This window comes from Xenopus tropicalis, chromosome 1 (genome assembly GCF_000004195.4).
Source record: "Xenopus tropicalis strain Nigerian chromosome 1, UCB_Xtro_10.0, whole genome shotgun sequence".
Taxonomy (NCBI): Eukaryota; Metazoa; Chordata; class Amphibia; order Anura; family Pipidae; genus Xenopus; species Xenopus tropicalis.
The window spans coordinates 50,229,212-50,254,827 of record NC_030677.2 but is presented as its reverse complement, the minus strand read 5'-3'; the positions used below and the strand labels follow the sequence as shown (position 1 = coordinate 50,254,827).

General features: G+C 39.8%; 1 protein-coding gene across 4 annotated transcripts in view; it reads left to right on the top strand.

Moving 5' to 3' along the window:
• Positions 1-25,061, top strand: part of palld (palladin, cytoskeletal associated protein) — a 189,606-nt gene extending 164,545 nt beyond the window's left edge. For all 4 annotated transcript variants that reach the window (XM_018095837.2, XM_018095839.2, XM_031895456.1 and 1 more), the window contains 8 exons: positions 2,463-2,684; positions 8,477-8,626; positions 13,355-13,449; positions 13,600-13,732; positions 18,913-19,120; positions 20,509-20,674; positions 21,606-21,739; positions 21,948-25,061. In XM_018095837.2, the coding sequence (XP_017951326.2) occupies positions 2,463-2,684; positions 8,477-8,626; positions 13,355-13,449; positions 13,600-13,732; positions 18,913-19,120; positions 20,509-20,674; positions 21,606-21,739; positions 21,948-22,114 (1,275 nt within the window). In that variant the 3' untranslated portion in view covers positions 22,115-25,061. The remainder of the gene's footprint in view (positions 1-2,462; positions 2,685-8,476; positions 8,627-13,354; positions 13,450-13,599; positions 13,733-18,912; positions 19,121-20,508; positions 20,675-21,605; positions 21,740-21,947) is intronic.
• Positions 25,062-25,616: the final 555 nt, after the last annotated feature.

Genomic DNA, 25,616 nt, shown 5'->3' with positions numbered 1-25,616 from the left:
AATACAATAGGGTATTATGCACCTGCTTGGCCTGCTGCACAGAACTGTTGTGTTTGCTCATTGTAATGAGTCACTATGCAAAGATACACAACCAGTGCGGTGTATTATCTTACTTTAACATTACCCTTCCTGTGTTTTCATAGGTAGCCTACCTGGAAACAAAAATATTATCTCTCTGCAGAAATGTATGCCATCTGACATAGGCATCAAAGTGCCAGGCATTACAACATTTCAAGAGAGCCATGCCTTGAAGGGCTCTTTGAAAAATGAATACCAATTTCCTGTAAAATATAGAAGGAATAAAAATATTACCTCATTGAGAAAAGACCAAAAAGTACCTTGAAATTAATGTCACTGATACTGTAAATTAGAAATTGAAAGCAAAGATGGTGAATGAGACATCGGTGACTCCTCTTACATGGAGTGGAGATTTCACAACAGTAAACAACAGTGAGTCTTTTGGTATAAATCAGTTATGGGCCCTTGTTATTACTCTCACTATACATGAAGAGGCGTCAGTCTGATTCAGTAGGTCAGTCACAAAGATTAGCCTTTACCAGGGGTTTGTGACCCTGAGAGCTCCTCATGGTTTGTAGCACTAAAACTGCCTAGAATCCTAAGTATATCTCATTGTACTGGTTGCTATGTGAGGGTTTATTGTTACATAAGCAAATTCATTTAATACAGATACATTTTTCTTTGCATATCCTTATTAGCACAAAATGTTATTCCACTGCTTAATAAAGGCATACATGGGAATAGCTACACCTTCTGTATATCTGCAAATGTTTCAGCAGATCTTTTTATATATTAAAAGCTACGTGTCTTTTTATGTCCCATAAATTCCTATGTCAATATCTCGTATGTATGTACAATATGTGGGTAATTGCCAAGTCAGTCTGCCAAAAAAAGGGGCTTGCATTTTCAGGCTCACATTACTAAGAATGCAATGAATCGTCTGTTAGGTTTGGGTATCAGTCAAATCTGAGAATTTTTTTGCAGAACTTGCATCTGTCTGAATCTTTAGCCTTAGCCCCAACCCTTATGTGCTTTTACTGCACTGGTCAACTTTAAAACAACACATTTCCACTCATGTAACCTCAAATTTGGATCCGAATAAACCCTGCATAAATACTGCACACAGTGGCAGCCATTCCTTTTTTGTACATTAAGGGGTTATGTAATAAGGGCACTGCCACATGTGATGGATTCTCGGCCTCCGGATAAATGCCCCCAAAAGCTTATTGATGTGCCCCTGGAGCCATTGCGTCAACCTGGGTGCAAACACGGAACTGCATGTATAAGCCAGAATCCACTCTGTGATTATCTACCAGAATGAGCACAATGGCTCTTGGTGCAAGCATATCAATAAGCTTTTTGTAGTGTAGGAGGGGATTCTTTGCATGCATTTTCTGCAGGCAGAGAATTAACCCCATGTGGTAGTGCCCTAAATGGTCTTAAGTTTGCTACTTGTCTAGTAACCCATAGCAACAAATCAGCCAGATCAGCTGTTTGAAAACACACATCTGATTGGTTTCCATTGTTACCTTGTGGTATCACTGTGTTGCAATAAAGATGTTTTTCCTCTTTGTGACTTCACTGGAGGCCTGAAATAGCTCTAACCTTTGTGACTGCTTCCAGCTTATGAGTCACCCCCTATATATTAGGAATGAGTTGTGAGCATTAAGGGAAACTGGAGCTGATGTATGTCAGGGACGATGTATGTCAAATCAGCAATGCTCCAGCAGTTCCAAAGTGCTTCCTTTGCTTCAGTTTAAACATTAGCTTTACTGAAAAAATGCTTTTGATTCATTCCTTGAATTTTTAAAGGTTGTGTTTTTATAACTTCCTTTAGAAATGTAAAGGGCATGTCAAATTACAAAGGTACAAATTTGTAATGGTTTTTAAGTTATTTGTATAGGTTATTGCTATTAAAAGCAGTGTTTTTCTGTCCTTTTCTATTCTATTTTCTATGTATCTATAAGAATTGTGGTACTCTGCTACTAAATAGCAGTCTATACCTGTGCTCCAACAGGACTGGCCTAGGTGGGATCCCTTTTCCATTTTATTAGTCATATTCTTTTAGTAGTAGGCATTATATTTATTATAGTCAGGGCAACTTTTGTGATACCTGACTCTACTGATCTAACCGTGGAAATGTGCAAGTGATGAGCCCATACACATAGCAAATCAAAGGTGCTGGGGGATGCTGAAAGGTATTTGTAGGGAAGATTGGTTGCAGTGCGATGCAGTTCACTGTGTTTGCTGTGTTGCACTATTTATACTAAGCAAAGCAAAAGCCCACAGGACAACAGTAACTTTGCCTGCATGACTTGTGATGTTTGATTGTGTCAAGTTCAGTTATTCGTGCTAATTGCACCCGAGGCCCAAAAATAATAGAAATAAACATAATATATGAAATTAAATCTGTTTGTTATTTTCATATTTTTTTAATCATGTAGGAGTACAAAGTCTCCAGCTTTGAGCAGAGATTAATTAGTGAAATTGAGTACCGTTTGGAACGATCCCCTGTGGAAGAGTCTGATGAAGAGGTAGAGCATGGAGATGAACCGGTGGATAACGGGGAAGCCCCACAGTTTGAGACAAAGCTAAAACATTACAAAATCTTTGAAGGAATGTCATCCACATTCACTTGCAAGGTTACAGGCAATCCAAAGCCCAAGGTAAGTTGCTTTAATACACAGCACAGTGCTTATAGCTTCCTATTCCCTGTGGTAGTTCAAGGTCCTGTTATACCTATGGTACAACTGCACATAACAGCCACAGTCACCATGACAAATTCACACTGATAGAAAGAATGGCCTTGGTGTACAGTAACTGAGCGATTTAAGGCTTTCATGTCTCAAAAAACATGTCTAGGAGCTGTTTATAAATGCAAGGCAAGTTTTGGTCTCTTGCATGGTTTTTGCTCTGTATATGCAGGCTTCACCTTTCTTTTGCAGTGGGTTCTTTACTCTCTGCATATAGTTATAGTAGCCAAGTGACTCTCCAGCTGTTGCTGGTCTACAGCCCTCAGTGCATTGGTGTTCTGGGAGCACTTACTGCAACAGATGGAGAGTTGCACACTGAACAACCCCTTCTCAAGCGACAAATCTTGTAATTGTAACTTTTTTGACATTTTATGACACACAGCTGCTTTTATATTGTAAACACATGGTTCTTCCAGAACAAAATTATGCAGAATCTCCTTGGTTTCTGTAGGAGCAGAATTATGAAGGTGAAACCCTAGTAAGCCTTGATGTATGTGATGCCTTTCAGCCATATTAGCTTCTGTTTAAATGAAAAGATATGATGAACCATATTCACCAAACTGCAACACAGTTATTTTATCAGCTATGTATAATAGATACTATAATATTTTTATTACACACAGGGTTTCTACGGCAGTATATTTTAGGCCTATACTATCTCCTTCATGCCATCTATCATTAATGTGAATGAAAACTGCCAGTCCCTGCTCATGACAAGCAGTGTTTTTTTTTTATCATAAAAACACTAACATACATTTTCTGGCCAAATACTGGTGGTTTCCATTCACGTAAATGATAGGAGGTACAGGGATGGGGATATCATGCTTTAGAGCCTGAGAAGGAAACCCAACCTATAGGTAAGCCTTATTTGGTTGCATAATTCTCATTCCAGGATTCCCTAGAGTTTCTGCCAGGCTGGCAGGTAGTAGGTACATGGCTGCTTGCTTTCCTTGTGGCCATGTCAACATATAGTGGCCCAAAGTAAGTATATTGCAGTCATCACTGGACATTAAACTGAAAAATAGTTAAATACACTCATTTTATCAAACTTTTTAGGTGTGTAAAATATGGAGGTGCAAGTTATTCGGGTCAGTAATGGATGAGAACATGAATGAGTTTGAGCCCTTATACTACATTTTCTCAGATACATATCAAAAACTTCCAACACTTATATAGAATATTGGCTCGCTGGAGAATAAATGTCTTAAGCCGGCCATGCACGCACCTAATATCGTACAAAACAAGGTTTTCGCTCGAAGAGGCGACCGATATCGCAGAAGGCTGTGGATATAGGTCGACTTGACGATTGGCCAGGTTAAAAGATTTTTGGAGGGTGGTTGCACGAAAGATCGGGATTGCTACGTGTATGGCCACCAGTAGGCAGGGCAAAATAAAAACTGCATGGTAAGATGTGGGGTGGACAGGTCTGGGCTCTTTTCCCAAATAGTGCAGCTTTAATAAGAATTTACACCATAATTTAATACCTCAGTTCAGTCTGCATGGGCTGTGCTCCATAAGTTCTGTCTTACTTTTTATGGAAATTTTAATGCCCCATTGCCGGTGTAGAGTTAGCAAAATATACTTTATTTATTAGTGATAATATTTGTTTTCAAATTCTTGAAGTTTTCACTGATATGAATCATTACAGAAATACAGTAGTAATTGTCTTTGAAGCTAGTACTCAATGCTGTCATAAGATGACTTAATGAAAGAAAACTCGTAATTATGAACATGGAGCGGGTTTCTTTAAAAAAAAAAATATAGTGTTCTTTGGTTTCAGGTAATTTCCATTAGCGATAAACCTTTGATTAATGCTCGTACTTCCAGACAAAACGATACATCAAGTCCAACTTCAAAGTAATATGTGGCTTGATTATATATTTTGCTTGTCAATATAGATCCCCAGTTTAATTATATTTTGATGGGGTTAATTTTGTAATGTACTAATGTAAAGTCTTGTTGCACTTGGAAGGCAAGCTTTGGCATCTTTCCTTGGTAAATGTTTTATGTTCCATTTTAAAGCTGCAATGTGCTTGCTGTCATATAAGAAAAATACACCTTTATTTATCGTTCAGCATATTTGTCTGTGCTCTGAATGGGATCTTTCTTCGTTTGAGGTACGAAGGGAGGGGCCCTTTCTAATTATATCCAGAGTGAATATCATTTACATTCATTATCCTGATGCACAAGTATGCAGTAGTTTTGTGGCAGATTATTTGGTAATATGTTCCATAGGTTAAAGGAGAAGGAAAGGTAAAATCACTGGGGGGTACCTGTGAGAGAGCGACCCTCCTCCTTCTCTTGTCTATCTTCAGAACCGGCGTATGCACAATAGAGTGAAAAATCGGCTTTTTTTGTTAAAGTTCGGATTTTCACTCTACTGCACATACGCAATTGGCGCGAGGACTGAAGAAGAAAAGGATCACTCTCTCGCAGCTACCCAGGGTTGGTGCGGTTTTCATCTAAAAATAAACCTAAATGCCTACCTAAATGCCTGTCTCTGTGTTAAATCACAAATAGGTGAGCACAGTTTAGTTTGGTTGCAAGAAAGCCACAGTATATTAATTCACAGAATATTGTTTATTGCAATCTGTTTATTATACTGTCACACATACAAAGGTGATTTCCTGTAGATTAACAAAAAAAAAACACCTAGAAATTCCTGGGAGACGAGGTGGAGGTTTTATGACTCATAAAATTATTCAGTTTAGAAAAAAACTTTACCTGGAAGTGGGTTCTGGCAGCTTGTGGCTTTCTACTGGCGCCAGGTCTGAAATGCTTCCGTCCTGGCATTGCCTCCTAAGCCAGAGAAAAAAGGGCACTCATACAACCACACGCTACAGGGTACAGTTAAGTGTGAGGGATGTAGAGATTAATACTGCCTTTTACTTGTTAATCCTTCCATCACTGACAGCCACCAGCCACTTCTTAATGTCATTTTAGCTCACGATGATCATTGTTTTAGGCTATGCTGTTATTATATACCATTCAGAATGATACAACAAACCATGCATACCAATTCTGAAATGTTCCAGAATAGTTTCCAAATATTGTGTAGATCAGGAGTAGCTGGCAGTGGCGTGATAAACTATGAAGCATATGGGTTGGTACAACAACATCTTTTTAAATTGATGAATTCTGTACAAATCACAATCATGTTTTTGTGGCACATGTGTGTCTGTACAATGTCATTTCTGGTGTGGTGATGCTCGTATCGTGCCTCTTTAAGGCATGGGTTAATTCTAGTGACCCACTTTTTTGGGTTCGGCTAAACCTCCGAACCCACCCAGCAGGATTTGGCCGAATCCTGAACCAAATCCGAATCCTGATTAGCATATGCTGATTAAGATCGGAAGGGGTTCAAAATCGAAAAAAAATTTCACTGCCTATTTAACCCTTTCCGGATTCTAATTAGCATATGCTAATGTGTGGTAATTAGGATTCAGTCGGCTAGGACCGCAGATCCGGCCGAAACCGAATCCTTAAAAAAACGCTGGGATTCGGGAACCAAATCCGGGGATTTGGTGCATCCCTAGTTGATTCATACAGAATTACTTTTCACTTGCGGCCCTTTCAGGGCAGACGTTAGGGGGCAGGACAAAACTTCTCCTCTTCTATACACTGATGGCTCCTCCTCTTCCCACCAGTTCTTTTGTCCTGCCACAGGAGGTAAGGACATTTTGTTGCCACATAAATAATTTTGAATCTACACTGATGGGAACAAGCTGTTTATAGAAGAGTTGCTGAGCGCTCTCCCAACATTTTTATAACTTCATTGTACTGACAAAGGACTCCATAGAACAGGGCATTATAGGGCTCGCAGAGCGGCCCAGCTATACAACCAGGCTAGCTGAGCAGCCTAAAAGGTATCTGATAATACAATAACACAACTATGATAGGAGGCTACTGTGTCATGGTACTCCAGGGCTTGCAGAGCGGCCCATCATAAGACCCTATGAGTACAGCTGAGGAGCCTGTGTCCTGCTGGATATTGCAAATGGCTATCGGAGCAGCCTGACAACAACAGTCATCCCATTAGACCAGCAGAGCAGTAAGTCCTCGCAGCTACCCTGGGCTGGTGCAGTTTTCTCCTAAAAATTTGTCTAAAAGCCTGACTCTGTGTTAAATAATAAATAGGTGATTCATGATTTAACACAAAAAGGACCTAATCAAAAACAGAGAAAAATTTGCTTAAGCTAATGCTGAACACATTGGAAATAAATAATGAAACTACTCCACTGACCAAAGCAGAGACCAAAAAAGCATTGGTATTCCCAATACCCAAGCACAAAGCAAATTATGGGATAACCTCCCAAAAGTGGACACAATAGGTTGTCTGTCTAGGCATAACACACTTCCGGCAGACGACACAGCCTTTTGGAACCGCATGGACAGACGCATGGAAGCAACCCTAAGAAAAGTCTTTGTGTGTGCCACATCCATATTGAAACCAGCATCAGCCACAGTTGATTTAGCCAGAACTGCAGGAAATGATGGATAGGCCACCCGACTCAGATCAGGAACACATGGCAAATCTCCAGAAGATTCATTCAGCTTCATTCATTTATAGCCAATTCGGCAGTAGATACAATTAAACTTGCAGCTAAGTCTTCCATCAACATAGTGGTTACCAAAAGAGCCCTATGGTTCTGGCACTGGTCCGGGGACACAGCATCTAAGGCTAGATCACTCTCCCTTAAATTTACTGGACTAGACGCCCACCCTACAGGGGACAGCTTTTGGACAGGAAAGAGCCGCTAAAGACCCGTACTGTCAGTGCAATAAGTCCCACCCTGTATTAGTGTTAGTACAGAAAGATAGTGTAGTACCTGGCTAGAATTATTCTCCTCTACCTTCTTCTGCTACTCCTATACTACTTTTCCACTGTTATTCTCCTCTCTCTGCCTATCAACTGCCATCAGTATATAGAGGAGAAAAGTTTTGTCCTGCCTCCAGTAAAGAATACCTTAACCTAACATCCTAATCCTTAACCTAACATCTGAGCCCTAAATGCCATTTTAGTATTGTGAAACTGCACCATAGCATGTACCCTATTGCGGTGCTGTGCAGTGGTTTCTCACTTAAAATTATATTCCTGTTAATGTATTACTTTGCTGCTTTTGAACCAAAAATCCATGTAGTTAATTTCTCGATAAAGGTTTGAGCTAGACTTGTAGGAAGTAGATTGTGTTGCCTTAAGTCAAGAGGAAAACACTATGCTCCCTGTAGGAATGTAGGATATCTCAGAGAATAAGTCATTTAAGTGGTTATAATGCGCTATATGATGAGGAATTTATTAGGTATGATCTAATGACCATCTTGTATCAATTAAGCTGTAGTAGCCACAGTCTGGAGTCATAACACAACTTCTATAGCTGCACTCATAGAGGGAGTACAGACCCTTAAGCATGATTTCATGCCATTTTATACCATTCATACGGAATGCATGAAATGTTGACACATGCAGGATGCCTTGTAACCTTTAGAGATTAGCATTCTTGGCAAAGCTTAAATCCATTTTTCCAGCCATTTAAAAATAGCTTTGCGTTTTGGACCAACATGTTCATTTGTTTGGAGAGCAGCTGCTTTTGAGGTTCAGCTGTTATGTCTAGCTACGCCTCATCTTACCGGCACTAACTCTATCTCTTATTAATATGCACCTTTGAATGATTTTTATGAACCATGCCTTTTTCTTTCCACAACAGATATATTGGTTCAAAGATGGGAAACAAATCTCAAAAAGAAGCGAACACTATAGGATTCAGAGAGAACCTGACGGAACCTGCTCCCTTCATACCTCAGCCTCCTCATTGGATGATGATGGGAATTACACTATAATGGCAGCAAATCCACAGGTAACACAGCCAGTAGAACCCCAGACAGGTGGTGGCACTGGAAATATGAAGGTAGAGAAGTCATCCACGTTTGCTTTTTTTTAGAAATCATTTTTATTTACATGTACTTTAAATTCATTTTTTTGCCTTTCAGTACATGGTAACATGACAGTGTTTGTCTGGTACCAGTACTGTTACTTCAAAGCCAAGAAAACAATTAATTATAGGATTAAACTAGGAGCAAGTGATTATCCATACTGCAGAGTTGTGTAGGGATGCACCAACAGATACTAGTCACACAATATCTCCTCTGACCCAAGCAGTTCACTAGTATATTTGAAACAATAATTTACAATGCTTTCTATCTAACCTTAATAAATACTGTGAGCACCTTCAGTTACTGCCCCAGTGACAGCCAACACTTTTGTTAGGATGCTAGGAGTCGAAAAACAGAAACAGATTGAGAACCCCAGTTTATAGAGGACTTGTCTAGTTATAATCTAGTTACCTACCTACACAGTATTGTCCAGACTATATCCCTGAAGCTGTGGCTGCACTTCACTCCCTGCATACATTAACACTTGCTGTGCTATTCCATAAAACCTTCATTCAGAGCTTCATAACCAATGGAAATGCAGAAAACTGAGATTTGGGGGCAGATTTATCAAAATTTGAGTTTAGAGCCTAATACATAAAAAGTCATGTTCTATTAATTCCTATGGGATTTTTAGAATTTAATTTATCAATGGGTAAAATTTAGAACTCGCCATTTGATAAATATGCTTTAAAAATCCCATAGGAATAAATAGAAAGTTTGTGAGTTTTTCGGCTCTAAACTTTTTGATAAATATGCCCCTTAATGTCATTGGTTTCTGATGTGTGCTTCTGTATAGATATTTAGAGATATATAGTGAAATAAATCTGGATACTGTATCAGAGGGCAAGTCCTGGTGATATGGTTAAGTGTAAGATGGATGTCTCTAGCAGGGCAACTGGGAGAGATTAGTATCCATGGGATCTGTTACCTATGAGCTCTGGCAGATGTTTTTCATTCTGCTAGAGATGATAAACCCTTCAAAAAGAAATATTACAGATTAAAACAGAAGATTGTGTTGGACAAGGTGCAAACAAACAGAATGCAGATACACAGCAGAAATTAAAGACTGGGCCTCCCTTAAAAGAATATGATAATTTCATTTCTGTGTACCCTTCTAGTGTTTTGTTATCATCCAATCAGTTCTTTAAGGTCACTTTGGTTAATAATCCACTATATTTTAGATTCCATTACCAGTTATTTAGGTCCCATTAGCAATGGTCCAACTCCCAGCAAGCTCAATTAGCTAACACCTACCAGCTGCAACTTTAACATTCCTGGTCTGTAGCATTATTGAGAACCCCTGAATGTAAAGAGAACTTTCTACCTTGTTGAATTCCCAGTGGCAGTGTGCTTTACAGCTGTGCATGATGGGAGTTAACACAAACTTGAGACCCATAGGTTAATTAGACCAATTTAAGAAAGCTCAGTGCTATGGAACAAATCCATTTGTGAAATGATATAAAACTAAGATTGGAGAAGAGAAGTTGCGTTATTGACCAGCTAGATATAATTGGCCTGGCAGCACGGAGCCAAGATTAAGCACACAAAAAGGGATTACACAGTAAGAAAAACAAACTCTTGTCAGTGAGCTAGCAAATAATCTAAACAGTCGGGCTGTGTTATGTTAATCTGCTGCTTGGTTACAGTGCGTCACTTTTACTGGGGTTTATTGCCTTTCCTGTTCTAAAAGTGACAAAGGGGTCAGTTGGATTGGGACCAGTTTGGTTTGTAGCCCCAAGGACTTTCCCATCCCAACACTTCACAAGTGTCCCATTATACAATATGATATCATTTTAGTGCAAGAAGAGCACATTCATTGTAAAATAGTTGGTAGGGTAGTAAGTTAAAGCAGGGACAGGTGTTATGACTTATTGGCAACCACTGGAGAGACGCAGGTTTTTAGGCCCTCAGTCTAAGACATTAAAGCCCAAAGGCGCAGTGGACATTACGCAAATGCTTGGTTTCAATCCAGCCTGGGGTTTATTACTCAAGGCAGCATTGGAATCCTGACAGAAAAATACTCCTTAAAGCTCACCAGGAGTCTGACACTTGCAGTTTGTCTGTATTCCTAGAAATGTTGCCTTGTGCCATGTGTTTCAGTCTCTGAGTTTTGCCTGTTACATTTGCAAAGCACTATGCAAAGAAGAAATAACTGCCTCAGCCTTTCCCAGGCAATTCCTATAAAATATTATGACATGAACAATATTTATAAGAAGTTGAGTATATTTGCTCATCACTATATCATACTGCTGGTATATATGGAAATGTTTCCTGTTATTCTGATGGTTGATTCCCTTGAATACTTGTGCCCCAAATTTAAATCAGAAAAAAACGATACAGTAGAAAACAATCCCTTCCTGGAGCATAGAAAGAGACATAAACTGTGACAATACTAAATGTCTGTTCAGATGCAATGCTGTACCTATCGTATATATGGAACCGTTTTCTTATTAATGCTTTTTTGTCTGTTTATCCTCACAAGTTGTTCTTTAGAAACAGGGAATCGTCATCTATATTGTAATTTCTTTAAATAATGAGTAGGATATTGGACATGGGACTTCTGGCACTGTCATGTGACAGTCTAGTCTGCCCCATCTCGAAAAATGTGAATGCTTATAGGGTACATGGCTTGACACTGATACCCCTCTGCACAGGTGGGAGATGCCTTGCTGTGCATCATACTCCCCATGAGCCTGACTGAATAATCCTTATGTCTGTACATTGCTAAACCTTTGACATTTAGCAGAAGTAAAGAATTCATTTGCCAATGAGTATTTTTTTTATATATATATATATATATATATATATATATATATATATATATATAGGGATACAGTGAGGGTGATTCAAAAAATAAATACTTTACACCCAGTGTGGACAATAAGACATTTTCATATACATATATATTGAGCCTACAATTTGCTTTTACTAGGTGGTATCTTCCTCCCATACATTATACTTCCATAGCTGTTGTGGGTCTAGGGTTTGGGTAAGCTTTTTCCACTTTTCCTCCTTTTTGCTAATGTAAAACCTTCACTGCAATACAAGGAACAGCATCGGTAATTGGGAATACGGAAAGGATAGCTGACCTGCTAGATGTGGCTGCTCAGACAGTACATAGCCAAGAGACTGGATTGAGCTGTGAGAAAACAAACTCTTGTCTTTTCTTTAGAACATAATCTAAACATAAGGAGTCTGTTATGTTAATCGGCTGCTAGGTTACTGTGCTCCTCTCTATGAGGGTTCATTGCTCTTTCCCTACTCTGATGTGGCATTGGGGTCAACTGGAGCCGAACCAGTTTCGTTTTCAGTCGCACGGACCTTACCACCCCCACATTTCCCAAGGCCAAGCACTCTGTTACTTGTTTATAACATTAATAGTGCAAACAGATCTAGCAAGATTGAATGCTGCTGGCATCATGGAGTCTTCACAGGGACTAACTGTGCTAATATTCAGTGAAAAAAGTGCTAAAATTGATGCCTTTTATTGGCACACTTTTGGGACTACTTATGCACTGCTTCAAGCACGGTATAATACAGAAGCTGCTATATTCTGGTGCAGGGCTGTCCAACTGGCGGTGTGTGCCATACTCTGCCTGTTCTATGCTGCCTGAGAGAGGTGAACCTGGCAGGGGTTTGTTCTGGGAGTTTGTTAGCATTTGAAAATAGTCATTATATGGTCCCTAATGTGTGTACTTATGTGCTGGGGTTGCCGTGCTATCCACAGGGAAAGTATGACATAAAATAATTCTTTCACATATGAATGAAGGGTGATATCCCTACAGTGAGCGCCAACCATTTGGGGTTTTGTTGTGCTACCACCATTAATGTGAGTCTTAAAAGCTCTTGTGATAACATGGGTGTGGTTTAAGTGGGTGTGGTTTAAAAAGGGGGAGTGGTCAAACTGGCTTCCATTATCGGCCCTCTACCGCGTTGGCCAGAAAATTCTGGCCCTCGGTACCACAGAAGTTGGACAGCACTGTTCTGATCAAGCAGCAGGTGAAACCATTTATGCTCAGACAATTTTGTATTAGGGAACTTCTTGTAATGCATAGTGATGCTAATATAGGTGTGACACTCCCAAAATGTGGATGCCAAAGGGAAAGGGGCTTAGCAGAAAGCCAACACATAGGCTTAAATTGTCTCAAACTTTGGTTTTCAAGTATTGGAAGATACACAATTTATTTACAAAGTAAAAAAAACACTATGTTAGAACATGGTATAGAACATGTTTTCTCATTCTTGCTCCCTTGTAGCAGTGAAACCAGTTATAACGAGTGCATGCATGTTTGTAGATATGGTCGAGATGAGATGTATTTTGTTCTTATAACTTTATGCCTCAGCTACACCTTCCAGCCATAGTGATAAGAACACCCTATAAACAGACAGACAAACGTACCACACCCAAGCTCATTATGAAAACCTATTGTGCCAGTGCCCTAATAACAGGGTTGTGGCATTTCTTCACAATGCACTCTCCTACTCGAGTAGTACCATGTCCAACTGCAGATACATTATTCCCTCTTTCCTGTATTATTAAAACTAATGCCTTGCAATTGACTAACTTTGACAGTCTAGACTGGCCATGTCCAGTGCTATGAATAAGCATTCGAATGCTTCTCTGAACATTATTATCATTTGTTCCATAACAGGGCAGAATAAGCTGTACTGGGAGGTTGATGGTACAAGCTGTAAACCAGAGAGGAAGGACTGCCCGTACTCCAACATCCCAGCTCCATGTTAGAAGGTAATATGAAATGATGGTTTCTCCCTATGTCATGTAACTTGTAAAATAAAACCATCTAGGAAGTGTCTGCAATGTGTTTTTGAGAGCCATCAGGGTGATAGCATCACTGTTACTACACTAAACCATAATCCCATATTTTTTTTCTCCTAGACCTCGATCTAGGTCAAGAGATAGTGGAGATGAAAATGAGCCTATCCAAGAGAGATTCTTCCGCCCTCACTTCTTGCAGGCTCCAGGAGACCTCATTGTTCAGGAAGGAAAGCTCTGCAGGATGGACTGCAAGGTACTTATCTCAAACCAGAGATATAACTGGTCATGACCTACAAATCATAAAAAACCCCTCCTGCGTGTAGAGAACTCACTATATCACCCCCAACTTTCTGTAGTGGTTGGGGCAACTGCACCTTGATATTATTGTTAATGCCCCTTCAAATTGACGAACTCACCACATTTCACTAAAGGGGGGGGTTAAAGGAACAGTAACATTGAAAAATAAAAATGTTTTAAAATAATTAAAATATAATGTACTGTTGCCCTGCACTGGTAAAAGTTGTGTGTTTGCTTCAGAAAGACTACTGTAGTTAATAGAAATAGCTGTTGTGTAGCCATGGGGGCAGCCATTTAAATTGAAAAAAGGAGAAAAGGCACAGGTTACATAAGAAGATAACAGATAACTGTGTAGAATACAATGGGAATCTATGCTACTTATCTGTTATCTGCTTAGTAACCTGTGCCTTTTCTCCTTTTTTCAATTTAAATGGCTGCCCCCATGGCTACACAGCAGGGTATTTATATAAGCTGTAGTAGTGTTTATGAAGCAAACACACAACTTTTACCAGTGCAGGGCAATACTACATAATATATTAATTATTTTTATACACTTTCATTTTTTGGTGTTACTGTTCCTTTAAATTTAGGTTAACTTTTGGTGTGTTGTAGATTTATTTGGCCTATTCTTAGCAAGTTTTCCATTGGTCTTAATTTGTTTATAGTTTGTGAATTATTTGCTTTCCTCTTCTTTCCTTTTTCCAGCTTTCAAATCGGGGTCACTATCCCCAGAAACCAAAACATTTTTGCTGTGAGGCTACAATTTTACTATTATAGTTACTTATTATTACTTATTGTTCTATTCAGGCCTCTCCTGTGCAAATTCCAAATTGTCATTCAAACCACTGTCTGGTTGCTTGGGTAATTTGGACCATAACAACCAGATAGCTGCTGAAATTCCAAACCAGAGAGCTGCGGAACAGAAAGCTAAATAGTTAAAAACCCACAAATAATAAAAAAATAACAACCAAATGCAGATTGTGTCAGAATAGCCCTCTCTAGAGCATACAAAAAGTTAATTTAAAAGCGAACAACCTCTTTAAAGAAATTACAACTTTGGTTCATACTAAATTGTCACAACAGTTGTATTTCTCGGTAAAATTAGTACAACTATTGGAATGAACCAAAGAGAACTTAGCTAGTTGTGTCATAATAGGGGCAGTCAGTAGGGGTGTTTACCTGTGCCCATTATCCCAGGGTGGGATAGCAGTAGGTAGCGGATCTGAAGTGGCACAGGGAGAAGAGAAGGGGGCACAAGGCAATTATGTGGTTATGTAATTTAAGGTACAGTTTACTCAGTTCCATATCACCTGTTGGAAAGCTAATATCTGATTGGTTGGTATGCGGAAATAAAAGTGGATCATATCACACTTTTGTTTCATTTCCCCCTTTTAAGATCCGTTTAGAAAGCAGATATTTAGGGTGTCTTTCACAGCATTACCTGTTGGCAATCACAGTGGTTCTGCCAGATTTCCTTGCCAGACTTTTCTAGCTGACATGTTTACAGAGGTATCAGTTATACAATAGGTAACGTCTGCCTTTGTTTATCTTGAAATCTAACCAGCGCTGGTGGCATTAAATATCATTCTCTATGACAGTTCCAGACAAGCAGTTTGATATGACTAAGAACTAATTAAAAACCTAAGACACTAGTGAAATGCAATTTAGAGATTATTGGCAGATGTGTAATGTTAGGTAATGCTTTAAAGAGACGATTGTTTCCTGTGCTCTTCCTTTCTCTCTTTTGAAACCTTCCCATGGGAAAAAGCAAAGCTTAGCACATTCAATAGCATCAGCCTTGCTAGAGAGTCGCGACTGCTGAGACAAATTAGCACATCTTACAATTTGTCAGTTAAAAGAGCTTTGTGCCATTCCAGACTAATTCCCCTCACTATTAAATGCCAACTGTTATTATTCTAAACCTAAGGAATGACATGGAAAGTTTATTCTACAGCAAAAAGCAATATTAACATTACAGGAAAATTCTGTCTGCTTTGCTTATTATGGATGGGTAGGAAAACACCCTAAGCTTTTAAAAGCATTGAGCAGGAAGCTATTGCTGTGGGTTTTTGGCTCTAAACATGTACGGCACACGTCTTCATCCAAAAGCAAATATGTCTTTAAGAGCAAACTGTATATGAAAAGAGCTTTAAGAAAACCATGTTTTGGCTAGAAGTCATCAATTTTGTACTTAAAAAACAGAGGGACTCGCTGGTAATTTTGCATAAAGGCTAAGGTCCCCTTTTTATCTTTTATTTTGTTTTCTGGCCCCCCAAGATTTGACACCTTCTTATTAGGGTTGGTGACCAATATACCAACACTTCAGGCAAAAGGCACTGCTAATATTGTCTTGGTGCCTTGGTCCCTCTGGCTGCACATGTGGGTATTACAGAAGCAGGGCAGTTGTTGCACTGTCTGTAAAATTGAATGAAAGTACTTGGAAGACTTAGTAGCTGAATCAAACTTGTCTTTTTATTAATAGTAGGTGATTGACACAACAAGGCTTCCAATCTAGCTTCAAATTATCAGTTGTACAAGTCTAATCCTTCCAGGCCTCCCTCTCTCCCTACTAAAAAGCTTCATTCCCTGTCTCTCACACTGCCAGAAACACAGCCACCCCTGCTATTATTACTTCCTGCCAAGGCCATTCCCGTCCTCAACCAACTTTATTACTAACTTGAGCATTTTAGGCAAAACCGATTTCACCTCCTTACAAGTCCTATATTGTCCAGAGCTGCTTGCTGCCTCCAGCTGTTCCTGCCAAATGTCATTCAGAGCGGATGTATGGCACTGCAAGACACAAGCTTACATGGGACCACAAAACTCCCCCACTTTCCTAATGTCAGAGCTGTAGTTAAGGAACCTGGAATGTTTGCAGTACAGCCTGTCTGTAAATAATGGGGAAGGAATATTTGGCGAGGGGTAGTATCCAAATGATTGCTTAGGGGTCCCTAACTCTGGCAGCCAGGAAGCATATTTCTTTGCAGCCAAAGAGAAAAAGTTGTTAAAACTGATTAAAGACTAACGTATGGATTGTGGATACACCAAAATACCAAATCTAATTCCTAGTTTTCATATTTGAACAAAAAAAAACCAGAAATATGTTGCTTGTAGTTGTGAAGTCACATGGTTTGGCTGAAATATAAGGATTTGGATGAATCTGAGTCCTGCGAGGCATTTAGGAATCCTGAATTCTGGATATGCTTCATCTCTGACATAAATACCCTGTCCAGAGCCAATAAACGTAGCATTAGTTTCCTTTCCATTTATTTTTGCTAAAGAGGCACTAAAAATGAAATAATGTGTATAGGCCCTGAAACTGGAAAGCTACCATGCAGCCTTTCTATAAAAGGGTATTTATAGAAGTGTGCTAATGTGCCTTATATTGATGGCTTATTTATAGTGGTTAAGGGTTATTTCAGTGTAATGTTAATATTAGCTTAGCCCTTCATTAGGGGCAGTCAGACTGGTTTACACACTAACAACCGCATTTGTTCCCTAGCAGCCATATTCAGAGATCCTGGATAAACATTATTGCTATTTGCACAAATAGGGCACTAATGAAAGCATTCCTCTCAAAAAAGTCACCCTGCATTAAGGCCTCACACAGAAGTACTTTAGCGCAGTTACATTCTCCCTACAATTAGTCATACAACCAATCACACCCTCCCATCCCAACACATAGGGGCCCATTTACTTACTCACGAACCGGCCGAATGCGTCCGATTGCGTTTTTTTCTTAATGATCGGTATTCGATCCGAATGTTGCGCAAAATCTGGCAATTTTTTCGTAGCGTTAAAACTTGCGCGAAAAGTCGCGCCTTTTTCGTAGCCATTCCGCAAGTTGCGCAAAATGTTGCGATTTTTTCGTAGCGTTCGGATTCATTCAAGCTTCAGTATGGTGACTTTTCTTGGGCCAGGTTGGAGCTGCAGGGTGCCATTGAGTCCTATGGGAGGCTTCCAAAATCATGCTAAGTCTGAAAGTTTCGGCCGCCTGCTTACGAGCGCTCAATACGAAAAAGTCGCGACAAGATACGAGCGAATCGTAATGGCTACGAAAAACTCGCATTTTTTCGCGAAAATCGTATTGGTAACGAAAAACTCGCGACAATTTCCGAAAAGTCGTAAAGGCGCCGAAAAAATCACAAAATGTTCGTTTTCCAATCGGAATTTTTCCAATTCGGATTCGAATTCGTGTCTTAGTAAATCAGCCCCATAGAGTTGCAATGTTGAAGTTCTATAGGCACACAGTCGGCTGAGAGCGCTGGAAATAGTCACAGCAATGTCTGGGTTGTGCAGATGTGCACTTTATATGTGAGGGCTGCCAGAACAACTCCAATAATAAAATCCAATCTGAATATTAGTAAAGGCAGGTAGAACTTGTATTCTGTGACTTCTGGTGAGATATGATATCTGAAGTCCTAGTGGGCCCCTGCCAAGGACCCTTACGTATTTTCACTATAGAACTATATAACACCTGTAATATTGATCACTTTTTCTAATTTTTTTTTATCACTTACTCTAATTGTTGCATGAGTGGGCCCTGTACAAGCAATTTTCTGCTAGGCAGAAGTTTCTAGTAGGCCCAGTCCCTCCCTGTCTGAGCAGTTCTTCCAGCCATACTCACATATACATACACAAGTAACCCCTTCCATTCATCCTAACACATTGCCTGCACACCATTTCCAATGGAAAGGTAAAAAGTGAATCCAGTCACATGGCATGAAGTTTGAATCTGGGGACTGACTTAAGTTGCAGTCAATTTGTTGTCAGAGGCCAAACGCCAATGTACGTTTTGAAGCTCCAGCTAAATTATTGTCTGTATCTAGTATACTCTCCTATCTTGTCCTAGACTGTAAAAAACCTTGAGTCCCCATAAGCAGAAAGATAGCATGGAGACACTGTATTCTGTATTATGCTGTGATGTTTTTACTTAGCTTATATACATCTTCAGTAAAAATTGTGCCTCAAAACTGTAGCGATAGGATGTCCTAGACCAGACCTGCTGGCTTTTTGAAGGTTTCAGGCTGTAAGTACAATAGTTTTTCTAGACTGAATAAATCTAGTTGATGAGGTTGTGCCTAAATGCTTAATAATTGATTTCCCTGTTCAAATGTACCAAAATGTACCAATCAGGTTAGTGGCTTGCCAACACCAGATCTCAGCTGGCAACTGAATGGGAGACCTGTCCGTCCGGATAACTCGCACAAAATGCTGGTGAGGGAGAATGGCGTTCACTCATTGGTTATTGAACCTGTCACCACTAGAGATGCTGGAATATACACCTGCGTTGCCTCAAATCGTGCAGGGCAGAACTCATTCACCTTGGAACTCATTGTTGCAGGTATGTAGCCCTGTGTCCTACTCTACCCTAAAAGCAGCACATCCTATGGGCTTACACTTCTCTCTACTTATCTAACTTGAAACTTACAGCAAGATGCTGTGTCTGGTGTAGCCAGGACAACTGGTATAGCAAGTATCAGATACATACAGTTTCATCCAAAAGGAATCAAAACATGACCTTTACTGAGCATGACGAATGTGTGCACAATGGAGAAAAGGAATATTTTATGAAAAAACGGCATTAAGTGACACCAGAACAATTTGTCATTTATATGCAGACAGTAAATAACCAGGGCACACCCGGCAGTGCCTTTTCACCCTAATGCGCAGTTAGAATGGATCACAGAGACCTGCTTTTGCCCTATGAATACAGTGCTGCTTGGCTTCATAAGGGGTGGGCAGGGGGAGATACTTTAACACCCCTCATTCTGCCCACCAACCTGTGCACTATTCAGACAAGCAAGTTAGGGCGAGCTGATGGGTGCAGATCCCAATGGATTTCTGTACTTAACACCCATGCTATGGAAGGCGGTAAGTTTATGGCTGCCCATTCTAGGTGCAGAGCCCAGTCAGACCCCAGCAGCAAGTGCCTGTGTGCCTTTAGTGCTTTAGCACTTGTGTCCAGGGTCATTAGAAATAACCCCTAAGTTTATAATTCATTTTACCTACAATACACACACCCCAATGTCAGTCATTGGCTTTCAGAGGAACCCATGTCCCTTTATATAATTTATATTTTGCAAATTCAATTAAAACTTTACCAATATTTCCTTTTCATATGAAAAATATTATTTTGGGGTATAAATATGTAGTACCTTGATTTCCCTTTTTTGTGTGACAAGGAAAGGGTTAACTGGATTTATTCCAAGAGGTGATTCTCATGACACATACTATAGATGTGTAGCTCCATGAAAAGCAGGTTTCCATTAGGCAAGGTCCCACCAAAGCAGCTATTGATGTGTTCCTCTGGTAGCCATGGGGACAACGGCCGGAGCATAGCTGCCTTGTTTCTCTCGAGGAGTTTGGGGACTCCCTGTTATTCTTTGGCACCAACACTGAAACTCACAGCTATTTTAGTGAATTCACTTTATGACTTCTGCTTCTATGAAAAACACAGGCAGCTCTGGAAAGCCAGATATCCCTGCTCATGCAAAGCAGCACCTCAAGACCTTTTTTGGCAACAGAAAGGGGTTGGAAAGTATTGCACCGGGTCTGGTTGTCATCTGTTTGAAGTAGCGCTTGGCAGGGTTTCCATTTGTTTAGAGTGAGTCTTGCACATTGTCTTATTCTGCATTCATCAGCTACTTTTAACCCTTTCACTGGCAGAACAAATATGTAAGCTCTAAGTGTATATAACTAACGTCTTTTTCCATTGTTTTGCTCCTACAGCCAAGGATGCCCATAAACCCCCTGTGTTTATAGATAAGCTTCAAAATACAGGCGTTGCGGAGGGATACCCTGTGAGGCTGGAGTGCCGTGTCAGCGGGATGCCCCCTCCACAGATATTCTGGAAGAAGGAGAACGAATCGCTGACCTACAGCACAGAAAGAGTCAGGTATAATAGATATATGGGCATTACATTTTTTTATTTACTCAGAGATGGGAGAATTTGCTCTGATTGGCAGGCAGGTTATTTTTTTCAGAATGAATACTGAAAGTTTAAATTATGTTAAGTGACTTATTAATGAATCTCACCACACTGGAATATATATATCAGTAAACATTGCCCTTTTACATCCTTTCCCTTGAGCCACCATTTAGTGATGGGCTGTGTGCTCCCTCAGAGATCAGCTGACAGGAAATAATGCAGCTCTAACTGTAACAGGAAGTAGTGTGGGAGCAAAAGACAGAACTCTGTCTATTAATTGGCTGATGGGGCCTAGCATGTATGTGTGCCTTTGGTTTGTTTGTGTGCACTGTGAATTCTATGATCATAAGAGGTGGCCCTTAATTCTTAAAATGGCAATTTTCTATTTAGGATTACCCAATAGCACATACTACTAAAAAGTATATTTTTATGAAAATGGGTTATTTAGATGAAGCAGGGGTTTACATATGAGCTGGTTTATGCAATATATTTTTATAGAGACCTACATTGTTTGGGGGTATAGTTTTCTTTTAAAGGTAGCAGTGATTTTCCCCTTGGGTCAGGTGGGTTAGGGTGGAAACGTGAGTGACCATTGCAGGTTCAGGTTGGGTGCGGGTCAGACTGGGGAAGTACATTTTTCCTCTGCTCTTGAAGTTTTCATGTATTGGACCTATGGGGTGCGCAGAAGTAGCATAAAGAGTGGAAAGACACCAGTACCGGTTGGATGCAGGTCCTGCAATGGCACATTTTGTGATTAGGGTCGGGTATGTGTGTAGGTTTTGTGGGTTAGGGTCAGGTGGTGGTTGAATTTTCATGGGTTAGTGCAGTTCTGACCCACACACCACTAAAAGGTACTTTAAATGCTGGTACTTACCATGTGTATTATTTTTTTTTCCAGCATGCATCAGGATAACTATGGCTACCTGTGCCTACTAATTCAGGGTGCCACAAAGGAGGATGCTGGTTGGTATACTGTGTCAGCAAAGAATGAAGCTGGTATTGTGTCCTGTACTGCCAGACTGGACGTACACAGTAAGTTTGCCCAACACTCTTTATTTGATACCTTTCCCCAGATCATGCCCAAACTGTTTGGATGTTACCAAGCATTGCTTTACATTTACCAGCAGGTCTGCCATAGGGAGAGCTTTTACATACGAGTGGGAAGTGGTTGTTGGTTGTTATTGTAATTGTCTTCTTTACAAAAGATTTACATGTATTTATGTTCTTTGTGTGTCTCCAGCTCAGTGGCATCAACAGTCTCTTGCCCCAAAGACAAGAAAGGTACGTCCATCAGCCAGTCGCTATGCAGCACTTTCTGACCAAGGCCTGGACATCAAAGCTGCTTTCCTGCCCGAAGCAAACCCTGTGCACTTACAGCCAGCACTGGTAGAAAGTGAAGATCTGTAGACTGGATGTGTGGGACCTTTACCAAGCGGCGGCCACAAAAGGAATACACTGAAAGCTCCAGTCATTGCCTGGCAATACAGCCATGTATTTAGTCAGACAGACCTTCAGCTGTACTGATAAGGACATGCTAAACTCTGTATTCACTTTTTGTATAAGCAGACTAGAAATAGGGAATAGCAGGAATAAATGGCAGGGAAGTGTCACTTACTATTCTGCTTTGTTATAAAAAAAAAAGGGGTCCTTTCCTTACTATGCACCCACATCTCTGAGAAACAAGCCTTCTCAGTATAAGCAGTGCCTTTTGGGCAGGGTAGCAGTGTTAAATGCTTAGGGTTAGAGTGCTTCAAACACCAAACCACCCTTCCACATCTTTATGTGTGCCAAAATATATTCAACCGCTACTATACGTAAAGTCTGAGCATAATGCATTTTACACCTTGTGTATATAATGTTATAGCAATGTAGTTGCTTAATTAGCGCCCTTTTTTGATTCTGCCATTACATAAACAGTGAGACTCTCACTTATGTATACAAAGTCACAGAGCTAACAGCCAATACACTGAGCTAATGGCCGCCATCCAGCTCCGGGGCCCTAACATTGGCGATGATGATTGATGATGGAGGGCAGTGCCTTCTGTCACTCTAGTGGCAATAAAACCACCAGGATGGGACAATTCTGACTCCTTTATGTGCAATACTCTGGCATTTGGAAAGCAAAAAAGGCTTATGAACTTTTCAAACTTAGTTTTTTTTTTTTTTTTTTTTTTTTTAAACGTACGCATTTCATATAGTTATAAGTCACATTAACAAAGAAGCAACTCGGAGCCTTTAAACAAAAGACAGGAGGTAAGAAAGTTCACAGAATGGGTAACAATACACCGGCCTCTTTCCACGGGGCCTCTAATCTAATGGAAAGTGCAAAATGTGGGGGCTAAGACATGAAAAAAACCCCATGTTTAAAATGATGTAACCCAATAAGGAAGCCGTAGTGGAGTAGTCTCAGGCAAGGTCAGTAGGAGAAAGAGCAGTGGCTACATACGTGTATATATTCTAATCACTAGAATAGGAAAGGAAACAGCACAAGCAGAGGAGTAGGTACATTAGTACAATATTGCAAAAGCTTCATGCAAGTGGAAAGAATGGATGTGTGGGGTAGGTCAGTCCTCTCTCAGTGAATACTTACAGAACAGATAAACGGAAGTAAGTATGGCTCCTAAATGAAATCTATTGGCTAACACTTTTTGTCTATAAGTTAATATAGGGTTTCCTTTTTTTGTGCTTTCCAAATGAAATCATGAACTTATATGGAAATTTGCAGATATGTTAGAATTGTGTAGACTGGTAGGCCCCGTGACACGGAACGTACGGCAGTGCTCAGAGCTGAAACACATTGGCTCGGTCACTTGCTCGTATTTATTGACCTGCAGCATCTCCTACAGCGGGGTCACAAAGTATCTAATAAATATATTGTGTTGTTCAGCTCTTTCTGTATGGTAAAAGGTGACTTGCTCATAGGAGCTTGCAGTCTCAAGTGCTCAGATTAGCACTATTATCACTTTAAACAGAACAGCGCAGTCTTGGCTATACCATAACCAAACATTCAACCCCTAAACAATTTCATTACTATGGATGCCTTAAAATACAACCGAATATGCTATTGACGGTACGACAAGGAAGCCAAGAAAGGAAAACACTGTATTCCGTGTATGAAGCACATATAGCCTCTATTATTTATAATAAATATTGACCTGCTTTATCTCGGTTACACTACAAATGTACTTTTTGTTTTTCCTTTTTTTTTTTTTTTACACATATATCATTCACTATATGCATTGCTGTATAGAAACACATTAGCTGTTTTATTTAATGCAAGTTAGTAGCCTATAATGTAGTGCAATAGTTTAGTAGAAAGTCTGGTGCTAATTTTAAACACAGTTATAACAAGTTCATATAACACTTCTTATTTACCACATGCCATCTACGTACATGCCCATGTTTACTAAACCCTAATGCCGACAGAAGCTGGCCTGGCCATACTTGTTACGTCTTTAGGTTTAACCCAGGGCTGTTCGATTCCAGGCCCCAGGGGGCCTCGACAGCTCAGATATTAAGGTTTACAGTAACTAAAAGCCAGTTGGAAATGACTGCAATGCTAATGACCTCATTATGAAGTGGGAATAGATTTGAATTCCTTTATTATGATGACCCTTGGCCTGGATTTGTACAGCACTGTCAGGGAGTTACCAAATCCAGCCATGAGACCCCCATCAATAGACTTTTCAGTATGCCACTAATCCCATTTTAGGTTTGGTGTCCATTCCCATTAAGTGTCGGTTGGCTTCCTATTGGCCTTTTGCCCTATTGTCTAAGTCAGTCCCAGATACAATAAAGTATTACCAACCTAACAACAGAAAATAAGGGCTACACAGACCCAGCTATTTACATGAAAATATGTGGTGATGTCCTGAAAACCTCTGCTGTTGTGGGCCTCCTTAGGCGCAATGCCATTTTCATGGGAAGAGCACCTTAATGTCATAGAAGGGGCAGGCTTTATTTTCAACACATATTTTGTTTAAGGACTTATACTGTATAATAACTGCAATTATGTTTAGGTCATGGAATCGCATCACTTTTAGACAAGGGCCATAGGGCTTTATTTTCTAGTTTTAATGTGGAAAACAGCTTGTCTTATAACATCTTGCAACTGCCTCTGTTAATGTGACTTATTTAGGTAAGGGTTGATTTCACTAGCATTATTATGCTTCCATTTATACGTATTTATATTAAGTGCCACCGTCTGTTAGTAGGAGTAATGTAACAATTTGAGACTGTTCAGAGTTTAACATGAATGTGTGTTAAATACCATGGACAAATGTTTTTTTTTTGTGGGGAAGGTTTTTAAGAATTGCTATGCAAGGATTTAAATAAAGATTGTTTCTTCAAACTGTTTTGGTGCAGAGGGATTATGTTGCACTGGGGCATGGGGAATCATGAAACAGCAATAAAGCAGAGGGGTACTCAGAGCAACGCCCCACTGCATGATGTGCTTATAGCAAAGGGGGATATCTGCTCATAATGTAAGGTTGTCTCTGCAAACTCTTCCTCATGCTTTCTTAAAAAGTTCATTCTGTTCCCTGTGGCCAATAAAAGTGTTTGGTAATAGGAAAATATTTTAAAAAAAAAAAACATTCCTTTTCATTTTTAGCATACACAGACTTGGGGTAAACGCCAATAATCTGACTCTGTATGAAGCTTGTGAGCCAGGCAGCAAAGGCCTATGGGTCAGATAAGCGCTAACTTTAGGGGGTGATTCATTTTTCAACTCAAGCTTTTTACATTTTTCAAATTTTTTTTTTGAGGATTCGTAGACCCTTTTAAAACGGGTAGAATACGAACTTGATGCGTTCAAGTTTTTTTTTTTACAGTTTAATTTGAACAAATTTTTAGATTCAAATATTTTCGTAAATAAGCAAACATTCACATTCAGTAAAATTTCAAGTTT